Source organism: Diadema antillarum, unplaced genomic scaffold (assembly GCF_040938485.1).
Source record: "Diadema antillarum isolate AM-2024a unplaced genomic scaffold, OU_Dant_1.0 scf00000167, whole genome shotgun sequence".
Taxonomy (NCBI): domain Eukaryota; kingdom Metazoa; phylum Echinodermata; class Echinoidea; order Diadematoida; family Diadematidae; genus Diadema; species Diadema antillarum.
Window position 1 is genome coordinate 2,467,056 of NW_027271056.1, and position 17,542 is coordinate 2,484,597.

The following is a 17,542-nucleotide window of genomic DNA, read 5'->3' on the forward strand; positions in this document are numbered from 1 at the left end:
AATCATTGGTCTACATAATAAAATAGCGTCATATGACCAAACATAACATTGCCACGATGTTAATATGCAGTATGTTACGACAAAATGCTGATGGAGAAATGTGCTATACCGTGACGTAATATTAATTGTATAGTGCACTATATCGTGAATATTACGTCATAAATAAGAGATTGATCAATGCTTGTTTCCTCGATAGCTTGTGTCAAATGCTATCAGCATCGGCCTCATGGACCAGTGTGTAAATCGCTTCCACCGCGGTACACTTACCGTCAGCGCGGCAATATGAAAACGTTTTCATTCTACCAATTTTACTATTTTTTGAAGATTCATCAGAGGAATATAAGATAAATATATCATGCACAAGTGAAATTATGGATTTCTCGATGACAAAAATGCCACTTTTTCTCCGAGGATGCACCCCTCGGGAAATAGTGTTATTCATGCCACCTCGGAATCCATAATTTTAAGTAGAGCCTCTCAATGCATAGTATGTATGCATTTTGTTAGGGTCCCATATCGTACGAGCTTTGCTTTTTAGTGGGACCCTCCACTTCCGTTCCCATCCTTAATTAACTTGTACTATATGCATATTATATTAAACAAATATAATTGTTTTCTTCATTTTCACATGTACCTTGTTAATTCACGTTTTTGCAATTTTTACATATATGTTCTGCTCATACACATTGTAAATGATTTCTTTGTTTATTTGATGGAAATGAAAATAAATTTGAACCTGTTTAGTAGCTCCATGGTATGTAACTCATGATGAGTATAAAATGGCATCAACACTGGGTCTTACGCTTGCAGACGCAATCAGACAATGCAAAGGAAGAAAAAATAATCTAAACAAAAGCATACAAGTCAGATCGAAAGCTCGAGGAGTAAAGCCCGAGGAAAGATCAGCGTGGAGCATAAAACATATCTACAAACATACATACATCCGACATACACACATACATACAAAACAATACATTGTATCATACTGTACATAAGGAGAAAAGAGAGAGCTTGTTATCATGGAAGCTACATGACATTTTGCTCAAATTAATGTAAATTGCACGCGAAAATTGCTGCAGACGTCTTCGATCAATGAACATTGCTTCCAGAGACTGAATTCGTCGTTTCTCAGTGACGATTCGGTCACGCCATGTCGTCTGATCAAACTCAATAGTACATTTCCTACATATATATACTTCAAAAATGTTCCCACAAAGCTTTACCATGTACCACATAACAGCACATGATTTTTCTGCCTTTCTCATCTATTCCTAGCCGACGTTGGAATGGTCATGGAGCGTGGCTCGTTGATAAGTTAACGAGCCGTGTAAGTAGCCAGCGAGTCGGCGAAGTGAACAAACCGTGACATGCTTTCACCGGCCCGGATGTTCTCCCTCTCGCTCCTGTCTTTTCCTGGCGTAGGACTGCTACTAAAGTGAAAAGCGCTAAATATGATTTGACTTGACATCTACAAGGAGCAGCCAATGTTCGTGAAGAAATTAAACAAAAAACAAAACAAAACAAAACAACAAAACAAAGTAGACAACAAAAACTCGAAGCAAAGACAGCTACACCCACACAAAACAAATCAAAGCCACAAAATAAAAACAAACAGAACTCGCAATCGGCTCCTTATGCCTCACAATTCTCACTCTCATTACACTTCTTCCAACTTTCTTCATCATCATCACAATTTTCCATCTCCAAATGTGTGAATAAAAACAATCACTTACAACACAGATCGTCGTGTTGTTGAGGTTTGGCGGATCGTTTGCATAGTGATGAGAAACCGAAACACTGCTATCGACAGTGGCAGTGTGGCACTGCAAGTTGCTCAAATGCATCAAAAGAGGGCGCTCTTCAGACTCGCGATTTACTCAGGCTGTTACTTATTCAGGGCTCCATTTCATAAAAGAAGTTAGGTTAGCAACTCTTGCTGGAATAGCAACTTGCTGTTGCAACAACCAATCAACAATCAGGAAGCTGGATTCTTGTCGTTACCATGACAATTGCCATTCCAGCAAGAGTTGCTATCATATCAACTTTTTTTTATGGAATGGGGTCCTGGAAGATGGAAATATTTGACTCTTTCACTTTGCATTTCTCTGTGTCATGTCTTTATGGAATATGTGGATATATGTATATACAATATATATATATATATATATATATAATATATATTTATATATATATATAATATATATTTATGTTTATATATATGTGTATATATATATATATGTTGTTTTTTTTTTGGGGGGGGGGGGGGGTTAAATAATTTTTGTATTTGTATAATTATGTTAATTCTCACAGAAATCATATCCACAATATCGCCAAAATGAGGGCTGTTTATATCAGGTATTTGACAAGCTCGGAAGGGTAGAAAAGAGAAGCAATTCCAATGAGCTAAGAGAAGTTCTTCTAGAGAAATTCCATTCTGGTATTATGCTTTGTATTATGTTTTGTGTGAAATCAAAGAATAAAGCAGTAAAAATTTGGTTAAAAACTTGGATTAAAAAAAAAAGTTATTAATGGTATAAGTTTAGAGAGTAGTGTTAAGACGAATTTTAGCAACTCTGTCTGATCCAAGTGTTGAGTAGCTTTCCATTCACTTTACATTTTTTATTTTTCTCCAAAGAAGACATTTCTTTAGACTCATTTGTTCTTGCTTTATAAGAATAATACATTTTAGCATGTCCTCGTCATGTGGATAAGTTCTGTCTGAGCCCCCCCCCCCAAAAAAAAAAAGAAAATTAGTGAAATTTTGTGAACAAATCAAGTGAGAGAGCTGCTCAACAATTAGAGCACATAGAGTTGCCAATTTGTAATTTGTCTTCATCTCAAAACTCCATCAATTCATAGCTTTGTGAATGTGTATGATTTTCTCCCAAAATGTTCACTGATTTACTTCTCTGATTTTTCGGTTTTCATACAAAGCAATACAATGTAATGGAAATTCCCTTTAGGATATAACGTACTGACTATGAGAAACGTGAGTGGGTGATCTACACTAAAGTTTCATATTTGGGTCACGCACATAAACACACTATAAGTTATTCATAATGCAATTAATGTGTAGCATTATAATTTATTTCATTTACAAAACATTGATACTTACTGCTCACTGCTGTGCAGTCAGATCGCACATTGTACATTGAAGTGGTTATAAAATCTGATGACATAATCCGTGCTAAGTACAAGAACCTTTTAAAGGCTACAATCTCTTTCACAACACTTGCATATACATCAAGTACATGAGAAAATACAGGATAATGTCACTTACAAACAATAAATGCCATCAAAGACGCAGTTTTACACCAGTGTTTCTCACATCATCTCATCAAAATTCCGGAACAGTATAAAACTTTCACACTAAGCGGCACTTTTAAAAAGCTACCGGTATCCGATTGTCAGATCCTATGTTAGCATTACCTTAGGTACTTTGGGGATCAAATGCAATTTTTTCAAAGAAAAAGTTGATTTACACCCTGAACCTATCAAAATTCAGCAAAACTAGAGAAATTTGTCCAATCCCACGTGTGAAACTTCACAGCATGTTAAAATTGGGGGAAAATGTAAAATTAGTAAAAGAAAGTCATGGGGGGCATACAGATTATCTTATGGAAAATCAAAAGCTTGAGGACTTTTATATCTTGACATACACATACACACACACACACACACACACACACACACACACACACACACACGCACACACACACACAAAGAAAAACAGCACATGTAGAACTCTTTAGGGAATGTAAGAATACATGCCAGGCAATGCCATATCAAGTGCATTGTGTTCACATTAGACATGATAAGTACAGTACATGATCATGTATTACAAGAGTGTGCGTATTACACCAATATAATCATCGTTTAAAAGATTTAGATTGTAGAGCTATATGTAAAAAATATCTATGCACTCACTGACGACATACATTCATTTCATTCAGACCTCTTGAAAGAGAAGGTGTCCACGCAATTTGTAAGAGAGTGTGAATAGCTTACTCTCTATTAATAATAATTACTTGTGTTACAAATACTGATGGTTGCAGACTGGATAAAATAGGTCATAAAGTTTCATACAAGATGTTAAAATCTGTGCAACACTATTAAATGGGCACAAGCAACTTCAATGCTAATTCATTTAATGTACAGAATTAAAAGATACCCAAGAGTAAAATTCTGAATGTAATTGGCCAATCCATTCAAGATACATGTATAGCATCCTTCTTTTTTTTTCCATTCCTGAGAATTAAAGTAACATTGCTGGAAACTTCACAGCGCATCAAGTTTAGAAAAAGTTATGAGGCTTAATGTAGAATTCAAATGGACTCTGGGGAGTCTAATATATCAATGGATGCTCTCTCTGCCTAGGAGAACAAATGCCAATACCTTGTTCTGAAACAACGCATTTACTGAGAGTAGATCAATAGAAAGATTAGATAAACAAGTGACAGTCCCCATTTTGTTTTAATTATTTTCTTCCAGACTGGCATGCTAGGACTCAAGATGCACCAAATACATTTCTTCACATCGCAAAATCAATAGACATATGCACTTTCACATTAAATGAATATACTAGCAACTCCAAAACAAATACTACCTGGAAAGGAACAGCTTATCACCTTCACGTTCACATAACCATTTACTTTTTCCTGGGGAAAAATACAAAATTGCATTGGTTGTTACTTACACCATGTACATCACATAAAATTCATAAAAGTTTGTTGACTACAAGACTATTTATATTTCATTCAATACAAAATTCTTCAAAACCCTTTGCTCATTAAAAAACAAAAAAAACAAAAACAATCTAATATGTATTCAGCACCTTGAAATCCTACACTGCTTTCAGTTACATCACATTGCATTGAGTTCAAAGAAGCTAAGGTTCATGTGGACTTTTGGGAAGTCCCTTCACACATACTGTAAAAGTGGAAATTTTCGCGGTGGTGAAATTTTCATGCATTTTGCGCTACCAGATACTAGCACGAAAATAAAAACATGTGAATATATTCTTGATTCCATGGAATTTAAAAAACGTGATACTCTTCTTGCCTGGCTGAGTGCGAAAAATTGGTCGCGTAAAAATATCCACTTTTACAGTACATCAAGAGTCTTATAAGAAAAGTCCTTATGCCTAATAAATTATTCTGCAAGAGATTGGGATTGTCAGCACCAGCTTCACATCCACCGCGTGAAATGAATCATTTACTAAATATGGACACATAATTGTCCATTTTCTGTGCCACCTCACTGGAGGGCTAAGACAGTAAGTACTGACACCAGCAGTATAATTATTATAAAAATGGTAATTAATAACAGTCATCATCAACCAAGAACTCATTCATAACAATGGGAACAGCCCAGCCCATCCAAAGTTCTTGCACCATGTTTACATTATCCTCTTTATCCTCTTTATGGACAATAAATAAATGAAATGAAATAAATGTTTGGAGGTAGCCCCATTGGAACTCAGTACTACAGACCAGGAATACAACATCCAAATCGAACCATTTGGATCACTTCATTTAATGGGAACATGAAACCCATGCGCATCACCCTGCAAAAGGCAAATTTACAGCTGCACAAGTTTCAAACTTGATGCTGGGTTTACATTATGTTCCTGGTGGCCATGGCAATCCTGTTTCAGGCCATCATAGATAAAGTGGGATGGATATGAGCAGAGACAACATGGTGGCACAGGATGGGCAAATGTAACAGGCCATGACTGCTGCGGATGCCCGGCCAGAATGTTACACTGTCATAAACTGTGCCAAGGCAGTCAGAGAGCGGATGAGAAACCCAGTAGCCCGATCTAAAATGGGTGAGCAACAGATTACTGCATCTACAATATGAAACGAAAAGACCAAGCAGTGGAGAAACAATGCCCAAACCTGAATATCGAGAAAAAATGACCGAAATTCCACGGTGCACTGCATTAAAGAAAAAATGAAGTTTGTCAGGAAAATAAAAAGAGAAAGAGGCTGTACAATTCGCTTGTGACTGTATATGATTTGTTGCGTTTAATGGCATTTCTAGTCGAGGGCTGACTATACACGCTAGCAACTTACGGGTTCTCGGACAAACCAATTCGACTCTTTCTTTGATTTACAGGCCTTACTCTCATATTTCACTAAATTTGTGACGCCTTTCGTTTTCTTTCTTTCCTCTTTTTAATATCTTCAATAGTCAAATACATTTATGTCTCAGTGTTACTTATAGCTTTGGTCCCACATGCAAAAATGATAGTCATCTGATAAAGGCTCTGAGAACATGTATACAAAATTTGCTTGCGTTGCAGTGGTTACTATATGCCTGCAATTTGAATAAACTCCATATAATTCAGATCATAATATAGAGTGCGAGAATAACACCCTGACTGCACCAGTTTCTACAGGGGCTCAACATGGAGACAATAATATATCAATGCCTTTGGATATTGCATCCTACCAATAGGTTCCAATCATGGGATCTTTGAAAATGATAAATAGACATACAAGCAACCTGATAATTACAAGGAAATAAAAAAAAGCTTTGATTCTGTTAGTATTATCAGGATTTAGTACACATATAAACATAAAGCATACAACATAAAGCATACAACAATCACACTGCTTTTGAAAAACACACAGAATTTGGTCATGATCCTGTATGTTGAAGAACTGAGAGTATATAGAGTAAACTGTTGCAGTTCTGATTGCTTTCGAAGCAATGGAGAGCCCTTCCACATGCACTACTGTCATTAAAACATTAACCTGGAAACACAGGGCTCTACAAACACTACGCATATTCTGCTTTCTGTGACACACTGACGTCACACACCAGGTGCATAGCACCCTTCTTGTATTTTGGAATCGGTATTTAAGGTTAAAATCATGAAGTTCGTAAACACAGAATTACCTTCTCATTCCAAACTTCTCTTTTTTATTTATTTTTTTTAAAACTCTACAAGCTGTGAGATAGTAATATTTGGACATACATGCATACAATGATCCCAATCAATCACATGGAAGACATCTTGTAATGTGAAGTCATAGTGCCTTTCCACCACACCGTGGTTAAATGCACATTCAAATATTTTAGCACCTACAAGTACACACTCGCACCTAGTATCTGGAGTCAAACCCACACCAACAGTGCACTTACTGTTTACTTTCCTACCAGGTACAATATCTATGCACCTCGGCAGAGACAGGCATGTTGCTCAGAGACAAAAGTGGCATGTCTGGGGCTTGAACCCGAGACCTCCTCGCAGCAGAGCACAAACCACTAAACCACAACACCTTTCTCTTCTGAATGAATGCTCTTCCAATCTACCTCCATAAACAGATCTTATATGACTGATGATTAAAGACACTCAGTCGTGGCGAGTGGTTTGTGCGGCACGGAGACGAACGCAACACGCTGCCTCCCCCATTCTGTATCAAATGTAGTGACCCTCGAATGAGAATAGCGCTGGCTCAATGGGTCAGCGAAAATACGGTAGGCTACAAGAGAGCTCCCTGTGCTTATCTCCTAACCCAAAATGGCTGTCCCAGCGAGCCACGAGAGCTTCCGAATGGACGCACACTCTCAGTGCGCATGCGCATGAAGAGAGGCCAAAAGAGCGCGCCACGCGTCTTCTAGCCTCTCTCCTCCAATCACCGCAGCTCGCGGTGACAATATTTGTGTATGATGCGTACACACACATGCACACACACACACACACACACACACACACACCGCAGCGTCTTCTGGCCTCTCTCCTCCAATCACCGCAGCTCGCGGTGACAATGTTTGTGTATGATGCGTACATACACACGCACACACATACACTAAAACTTGTCTCAGTGGTAGCATTACACAAACTTCGGTCGTTCGGAGTTTACGTACCATGAGGGATGGCGATCGGCTGCCTTTAAAACCTGCACACCAAACGCCAACTCCTATACTCAATACCCCCTTCCGAATCTATTTGCCGAGGGTCAGATCAGGCTTGGCAGAGATTTATTCGCCGGCTCTTCGGCAAGTCTTGGGTCTTTTTGCATACTTTCAACACTTCACATGTGTCCATCATGTTCATAATGCATAGCAAACTGATGATATAGCTCCACCTAATTACTGTAAAAGTGGAAATTTTGTAGTGTGGAAACTTTTGCACATTTCGCACGACCAGAAACTAGCAAAAAAATAAAAGCTCACAAATATTCTTGCTTGTTATGGATAATATTATTTAATGTTTTGATTACACAGAATTAAAAACATGTGAAATTCACCTCATCCAGATGAGAGAGACATTACTTACATGAAATTTTCCACATTTACAGTAGAAATCATCACTCAAGTCACATGTAGCTGGAAAGTTGCAACGCAATTTCCTATTTTTCAACACCTTGCACTAGCTTCTTCATAAAGTAGTAACTTCTATTTTTGAAATGGATGCATTTCTACCTTTTTTTTCTTACCCAGTAAAGCACTTCAAGTAAGAAAGATATTATACCAATGATGGAGGCGATACATAGAGAAAATACTGGAGTTTGAGAGCATTTCAAAATAAAGATACAAGGAGAGACATCTTCCAATCTTCAAAGAGGAGGCTGGATCAGGGCTATGACTGGTGCTGGTCATACTGCTCCTTCATTTCTGTCCTCACGTGGGATCAGGTATTAAACAAAATCATCATCATTCCACAGATAAATTTGCATCATCATCATCATCATCATCATCATCATCATCATCATCATCATCATCATCATCATCATCATTAATAATCATCACCATCGTTATTATCATCATCATTATCATAGGCGTCATTGTCATCACCATATCTTTCATTTTGCTTGGTAGACGTCTTCTTCTTGCCAAACACACACCTCGAGTGCAGTCTAGAGAGCAAACAAGCCTACAGTACTGTGAGAACGGGGACAACAGATCTGGCTTCTCTGCTCAGCTGCGATGGCATTGTCCGGTCACTGGTCAGTCACCATCCTCCGGCCGGCGTCATGAGACGGAGGCATCTCTTGGCTGGGTGAGATGATTCCTCAGGTCCTTGTAGGAGTCCACAATCACACCGCCCATCACGGGATCCATGATGTTATTGGGTGTCCAAACCTGTCATGGATATCAGGAACAAACGACAAAAGAACACAGTGAAGGGTTGGAAAGATGTCTATTGAAATTTAAAAAGAAAATATCACCAATAACTTTCTCCATCATGCATTCATCTCCCTGTTATCTCTTATATTTTGCTCCAGGTATGCAGAAACATTGTGTGTGGATGTTGATCACAAGCTACAACCAATTATCATCAACATGTAATACATCTCGTACAGCAGTGCAGTATAAACTCCTTCATCAGATTCAAAATCAACCTTGATGATAAACAATGGTGATTGTTCCTCATACTCTGAGGCAGTACTTACAATGCAGTAATTACTATGCAGTGATATCACTGACATATGATTGACTGATTGATTGATTGATTGATTGATTGATATTTAACAGTTTGAGTGTGATATGTATTTTGTGTTGGGTAATGTAAACTTCAACAGTTATTTTGTAACACACGTATGCATTTTAACCTGCCATTCATTTTGAATGAAACAGTAGAGCTTGTTTTTGTGTAATGTTTTACTCACATTTCCTTGCATATGAATAAAGTTATGACTACAAACAAAAACATCTTTGTAACTCAGTCTACATGTTCATTTTGTTAAAACACCTCCTCCACTGTCAAAAACTTTGATGCAATGGTCAAGCTTTAGAATACTAAACAGCCTTCCTCCATACAACTGGGTACAGCTTCATGTACCAAGCACACGACATGCTTACCTTGAGTTTGAGATTGGAGTTGATGATCCAGATGTACCTGCAGTGGTCAGGCCGGTCAGACACTGGTTCAAGCACCCAGCCGCTGACCCCATTCTCACCCCGCACGTACTCCGGCCGGGGAGGTTTGTCTGGGTGCTCCACTGCTATCGCACTGGACACATAGCGCTCCCCTCTCTGCTCACACAGCCTAACAGAAACAAAGTCCCTGAGGAAAAGGTGGGAGATTCAGTTAGGGACATTGATGCATTGGGACTATTTTCTTTCCCTCCTCTCTGTATTTTTTTTTTCTCTGTTTCTCGCTGTAAACTTAAAATCTTGCTTCTAAATTATCCAACTTTGGCTGCCTTGTTGCTATTCATCATGGCTTTTTGGCATAAAGAATTGCAAATGATTACAAGCAAACAATGATCACATACCAATGATTGCATGGTTGATGTCAAGGCTGCATTAGATTAGAAGATTGTTATGTAGAGCAACTTTTTTGTGTGTGCCTACAGGACTCTAATTCCATATCTGTAAAATAACAGCAAGACATCACCCCTCAAAAAAAACCCCAACAAACAAACCAACAAACAAAACCAACACACTTATCTATTTTTCTCTTGATGGTGTCCTATTCATCAATTTAGCAACATTCACATGATCATTACTGTACTAATATACTTTCAACCTTGATTAATTCTTGACTGATTTCAAGGGATAATTTTCAGCTTTAAAGGGATGTATAGTTTTGGTGGAGACCTAATTCAAGTTTTTAACATGTTTTGGTGAGATAATGAGAAACCTCTTATGAAATATGAAAGAGCATGTCATTCCATGAGGAATTCAATGTTTATTTGATGAAAATTGGTTTTGAAATGGCTGAGATATCCAAAACAGAGCGATTCTAATAAAGTGTGGGACCCACCTTTCATTACGATCGCTTTGTTTTACTTTGGATTTGGATGCTTCAGTCACTTCAAACCCGATTTTCACCAAATAAACTTTGAATTCCTCTTAAAATGGTATGCTCTGCACTATTTCTTGGTATCTCGCAAAAAGTTAAAAGCCCATTTCTCATCTCCACCAATACTGCACCATCCCTTTAACCTGAAGAAGAGTCAATATAGAACTGTACAAATCATCAGCCTCATGGAATGATTACCTCAGTTAAAAAATTGAGATAAGTGAAGGAATCTAAGTACCTGCTGCTGAATACTCCTTTCCCACCCGGAGCTGCCAAGCTGTAAACAATGTCCACAAATTCGTTGATTTGCTGCAGCCTACAGATCTCCAGCAGGGCCCCATTCCACGAAGCTGACTCGTCCACTTTGTTCCACAGCAGCTCCACCATGGTTTCCACGGGAACTGGCAGGATCGCCTTGGAGTCGCCATGCAAAAGATTGTGATTTGGACAAATAGTCAAAGTTTCCCAGTTTAAAACACTACTGACATTATAGGCCGTGTGTTTGCGAGTAAGATTGGCACGTTTAAAAGACTCACAGAAATAGCGTTGCATACATGCATTATGCTCACTAAAATACAAGGAAAAGTAGAAATTACGCGGTGCGTAAAATATGTCCCCGCCGGAAGTAGCATTTAGTAGCAAAATGTACAATATCGGTAAAAAATCAAGGTCAAAGGTCAAAGAAGTCAAAGGTCAAAATTCTGTGTAGAAGTTTTGAAGCACTCAACTAGTGCCATCACAAAAAGCAAACGGAATCGAAATCGGGTTAGAAATGGCAAAGGAGTAGCATTTTGTAGCCAATTACAATATAGGTCAAAAATCAAGGTCAAAGGTCAAAGAAGTCAACGGTCAAAATTCTGTGTAGAAGTTTTGAAGCCCTCACCTAGTGCCATCACATAAAGAAAACGGAATCGAAATCGGGTTAGAAATGGCAAAGGAGGAGCATTTTGTAGCCAATGTACAACATAGGTCAAAAATCAAGGTCAAAGGTCAAAGAAGTCAAGGGTCAAAATTCTGTGTAGAAGTTTTGAAGCCCTCACCTACAGACTGTAGTGCCATCACATAAAGCAAACGGAAATGAAATTGGGTTAGAAATGGCAAAGGAGTAGCATTTTGTAGCAAAATGTACAATGCAGGTCAAAAATCAAGGTCAAAGGTCAAAGAAGTCAAAGGTCAAAATTCTGTGTAAAAGTTTTGAAGCCCTCACCTAGTGCCATCACATAAAGCAAACGGAATCGAAATCGGGTTAGAAATGGCGAAGGAGTAGCATTTTGTAGCCAATGTACAATAAAGGTAAAAAATCAAGGTCAAAGGTCAAAGAAGTCAAAGGTCAAAATTCTGTGTAGAAGTTTTGAAGCCCTCACCTAGTGCCATCACATAAAGCAAACGGAATCGAAATCGGGTTAGAAATGGCGAAGGAGTAGCATTTTGAAGCAAAATGTACAATATAGGTCAAAGGTCAAGGTCAAAGGTCACAACTGAAATTCTGTGTAGAAGTTTCAAAGCTCCCATGTAGTGCTATCATATAAAGCAAACAGAATCAAAATTGGCTCATAAATGACAGAGAAGTAGCAAATTGAACATTTTGATCACACTCAGACGCACAGACAGACAGACGGACGGACGGACAGACAGACGGACGGACACACGGACACACACACGTACGGAGCCCGTTTCATAGTCCCCTGCTCGAACTCGTTCGGCGGGGACAATAAGAGAACATTTGGGAGATACCTCAGCTATTCATTAAAAAAAAAAAAGTCATAACAATAATAATACAATAATGTCTCAACAGCCACCAACGGACAAAACACTGTTTAAGACGTCAATATACTCAGAGATTTGAAAATAAATAGGTCACAAACAGACTGGATGGTGTGCTACAAGAACATACATACTTGCTATGCTGGAAAAAGCCACCATGGCACCAGGGCAAACACCTTAATTAATTATCCATCAAGAAATCATTGTCCAAAGTAATCAAGACACAGACAAAATATCGTTCTGACATTGACTCCAGTAAAGTTTCAAACAAAAGATGAAAAATAACATGCAATCTTATAATCAACTAAATCCAACTGCTACCATACTCTTATATGTGACCATGCACCAAACAAGCCCTAGGGTAGGGCTTTCTGCATCTATTTAAACTTACTTCAAAGGGATACACGACCACTCTTTGTTTAGAATTTCATCAATTTAAATAACAGCTCATAATTTCACATAGTGCAAGCGGTGGTCAAGATGTCAACACAAGGGTAGTCTTTAGATGGGCGTGAACCACATTTAAAATCAGAGCTTGCCCAGCAACAGGTGAGAGGAAGGCAAGAATCAATTACATGGAAGTACTTATGCATAATTGATGCGCATCCTAATGTGGGTACAATATGTCTCCCCACAGACCTAATATACATGGACTGTTCACTGCAGTCTTTCTTTGATGTAATGATTGTCGCTGACACCTGATTATGTGCATCTTAATGAGTACATTCAGGTGTCTGGACAACAACGATTGTGTGATCATGTATCGTCACTAACAAATGAATATTTTCCCTCATTTCAGTCTTGCTTCGCTGATGTGCCTTTTTTGCAAAGACCAAAATGTCTTTGAATAAATACAGATGATGAGGAGCAGCAAACCTGAGATCATGACAAATCTTGTGTCAAAAGATGGGTAATTGCTGATTCGTACATTTTGGCACACGCATAAGACCATGCCTAATGGCAAGACATATCTGTTCTCTACCATTACTGTCTCTTTATGCTCTGGAATAAGCTGGGGAAAAGTGAAATATTGAGATCACTAATGACAATCATTCTGCCAAACTTTCAGCTTTCTTTTAAAAACTGCCTGCTTCTCCAAAGCAAAATTGTTTGAGGGATGATTTCCTAACATACACCACAACTGCACATTCACTTTACTTGATTTTTGTGAGTTATTTTCTTCTGCGCATATAGTTTCAGATTTTTAGAATCTCCGTCTTGTTCTTCTCCGGCTTGCTGGCGGTGACAATCATGGGATCAAAGCAGTGAAGCATGCTAAAGATGTCTTTGTGGCGCTTTTGAGATGTACTGGTGCATGAATTAATTAACGATACGATGAATGTCCATGTGTATTAAGTCCATGGTCTCCCAGACTACAGTCAATGTCACTCACATCCAGTTTGTAGAGCCTCTGTGAGATGCCTGGGTAGGAGCCACAGCACACCACCGCCTCATCCTCACTGACCACCTCCTTCCAGATCTCATTTTTCTCTAGGATCCCCTGCAGCTGGCGCAGAGAGTCTCGGGCTTTCTCAATGTACTCCTGCTCCTGAGTGGGTCACAAAGGGAGAGAAATGGTGTAAGATCGTATGCTACTACCATGCTAATCTGTACTGATGATGATGTTGTAATGATACACCACATTGTGACCCTCCTGGCATTGCTACAACTGCTCATCACCAATCATAACATGATCATAGTATTATTATGAAAGTCAACGCTGTGAGGTATAGCTGAAAAATCAAAGGAGGAAGTTGAGACTAAAATGGCACGACCGCTGAATGGTTACAACTCTGTTACTGTGAAAACATACTGCCAAGGACTAAAAAGTTTGAACACCTTTTGGAATGTGTTCAAGAGCATGTTAATTGCTTGCATTTGATAAAGATATCACTTATCTATCACTGTTGAGTTTGGAAATAATTGCGTTGATGCTAGCCAAAAATGTCGGCCAGGTGTGTATTTGGATGGTGATCTTTACCTTTGCCGTTGCAGCGAGGTCTACGGTACTGCCCCTTTGACTGTTTGGCAGCGACTGGAAATCTGCTGTCCGTGACGACTTGAAACTAGAACTGGACACCTCACTGTTGATTGACGCAGTGTCATCAGATTCTGGGGAAAATGCAGTGAATAAGCAAGAATACTTACATGACCTTTGGTGTTACCTTAATGTGAACCCTAACATAGCAGTGATTATGCAATAATGCAGATTATCATCTTATAGGACATTTTATCGGTGCATTACAATGGCATTTTCTTGTCCGCTTGGTTTTCACTGTGCAATACAAGAGCGTAGTGAACGAAATGCACAGACTAATGTATTAACTCCCTATAGGCTACCATTGTTAGCGACTGTGCAATAATACACCATATTTTTGCCTCATCTGTTGCGTGAACCCTTGCTACTGTAATAAATTTGCAAAATCTTGTTACAATTCAGAAGTGCACAAACATTTTGCTACATATGCAAGTGTGAGTCAACTTGAAATCTAGTAGAAGTGTGGTACTTTTTTACAGTTCATGCCTTCTCTGGATAATGATTAGAAATAAGAATAATTATGTTGGATGGCTTTAACTCATGGAATACAAGGGAATACTGCAATCGTTAGGGCAAATATTCCCTGGTATCTCATTCATGGCCACCCAATATTGTACAATTACACTGTGGATTCTATGGTGCCTTTTGTTATGGAGGAAGCAAGATGCCATTTGGTGCCATGTGATAGATCTAGTGCATTACCAGTTAAGCTGTATGTCAGTGCTCATGACAGCAAATTTCAATGGACATTGGAACCAAATACTGGCATCTGTACGTTACACTTACATTCACCCTTAAATGATATGTTGAACCATTTGATACGAGACTGGTCGGCACATTTAGGCAATTGCTTCTACAGTGTCACAATTTCTGATATGACTATGTAAATAGCGCCTCTAGCACTATTGGGGGACAGAGACACAACATAGCACTCAAATAGCTGTAGATAAAATAATGTAAAGCATGATCAGGATATGACTATGTAAATAGCGCTTTTAGCACTATTGGGAGGCAGAGACACAACATATCACTCAAATAGCTGTAGATAAAACAATGTAAGCACGAAGAGTTTGCTACAGGATAAATCCTAGATAAATCCTCCCGTACATCGTCGGTTGAGAATGATAAGGGCGTTAAGTTGCCACTAAACCCATAGTGTTCGAAACAACTTTAATAACGCCCTTCTCATTCTCAACAGACGACATGATAACTATAAACTATCAGGACAGAGTACAACCCCCCCCCCCCCCCCCCCTCAATTATCTTTCAGTGAGTGGAAGACAAGTGCAGGTATACACTTAGGTACTATCTTGTACAGGGTTGATATGACTGCAATCACAACTCTTCTACACATTCACTGCAAGACAAGCATAAAAAATATTACATGGGTCCTGTTTGCTCTAATATCTGCTTATGGTATAACACGTTTTGAAGCCTGGTTTGCCTCATTTATAGCCCACTGAGACGCAGTGCTGTTCACTGTGGCATACTTTATAGTTGGGAGTCAGGAGAACTGCAGAAATGTATATTCCACCCCTATTACGGGCTATTCAAAAATCAACATGGAAACACAAACCACAACGAAAAACAAAAGTTTTAAGTGCAATTGGGAAGTTACTTCCCAGGAGAAATAGGTATTATGAGCAATATGTCTGCACATGTGCAAAGTGGGTCTTCTCTCAAAGTCTTCTCTTTTGGAGATTTCAGAAGTAAAATCAGCCCAGTAATCTCACCTTCAGGAGTGTCATAGGGTGAATAGAACTGCTGGCCACCTCCCTGGTTGTATGATCGGATGCCATTTGATGCTATGAGTGGAGCCCGCTCATCCACATCATTTCTGTCAAACATGGCTGAAATCATGAATAGATACATGTACCTTGTTCAGTACACTGCATGACATACATTTGCTGTATACAAACATTTTAACTGTTCTGAAGATCATACTCCGACATTTTATTATTTGCCATTCAAATAACTGTACGAGGTAAAAAAACAAACAAACAAACATTCTGGCAAGGATACCTCCCATGTATCTTCCATCAGACATATTCCACATACTGTCAAGTTAATGGTGTACACTCTTGACAAACACCTTATACTAGATTCAGTATTTGATAGAGTAAAACATAAGTGAGCTTTCTTTTACAGTCAATATCTGTGAGTTCAACATGATGATTAAATTGAATGGGTACCTATGTTCATGACACATTGTCTTCTCCTAGCCCCCCCCCCCCAAAAAAAAAAAAGAGATAAAAACTAAGTACTGTAAAAGTGGATATTTTCTTGCAAATAATTTTTCACACTTGGCCAGGTAAGAAGAGTATCATGTGTCTTTAATTCCGCGGAATCGAGACATCATCTACTGGAACGTGCTTTTATTTTCGCGCTAGCTTCTAGTTGCGCGAAATGTGTGAAAATTTCAACACCGCGAAAATGTCCACTTTAACAGTAATTGTGAATATAAAGAAAATCATTACATCTTCTGAACAAAATCTAATAAGATATGGGGATGAAGAGGAAGAGGAACATGGAAGGGGGTACAAGGAGGATAGGGGCAGGAATAGGAGGGGAGGAAGCATAGAAAGAAAGACGAAGATGAAGAGTAAGACAAGGATCTCACGAACATGTAAGAGTATGACAGTTTGCAGTAATTGTTACATAGTATGTATAAAATATACATTTATAAACATCACAGAAGCACTCTGAGGGTGCAAACCTCCGCCAAGCAGCTCATTTCCACCACTGATCTTGCTCTTCCATAGAGATCAGTTATTTCCATCCATACGTATGCATGTTGAAATCAACCGATTTCCCAATATAGAAGCCTTTTGTTATATCATCAACTTTCAGCTGCAAGGCGCGCCTCACCCTATCAGAAACTACGAGTGCCTGTATGCAAACCTCAAAAAATGCACACCTAGAACTCCCAAGGTCATTGACCCAATCTGCCAAAATATTGAAAATCTTTCATAGAATCT

At 38.7% G+C, this 17,542-nt stretch overlaps 1 protein-coding gene across 1 annotated transcript in view; it reads right to left on the bottom strand.

Moving 5' to 3' along the window:
• Nucleotides 1-8,810: 8,810 nt before the first annotated feature.
• The window catches only part of LOC139722543 (stAR-related lipid transfer protein 3-like), a 39,949-nt gene continuing 31,217 nt past the window's right edge, over nt 8,811-17,542 (bottom strand). Inside the window, exons 7-12 of the mRNA XM_071633832.1 lie at nt 16,298-16,414; nt 14,508-14,638; nt 13,920-14,075; nt 11,001-11,176; nt 9,817-10,021; nt 8,811-9,096 (exon numbers count right to left, since the gene is read on the bottom strand). Of these exons, the coding sequence (XP_071489933.1) occupies nt 8,986-9,096; nt 9,817-10,021; nt 11,001-11,176; nt 13,920-14,075; nt 14,508-14,638; nt 16,298-16,414 (896 nt within the window). The 3' untranslated portion in view covers nt 8,811-8,985. The remainder of the gene's footprint in view (nt 9,097-9,816; nt 10,022-11,000; nt 11,177-13,919; nt 14,076-14,507; nt 14,639-16,297; nt 16,415-17,542) is intronic.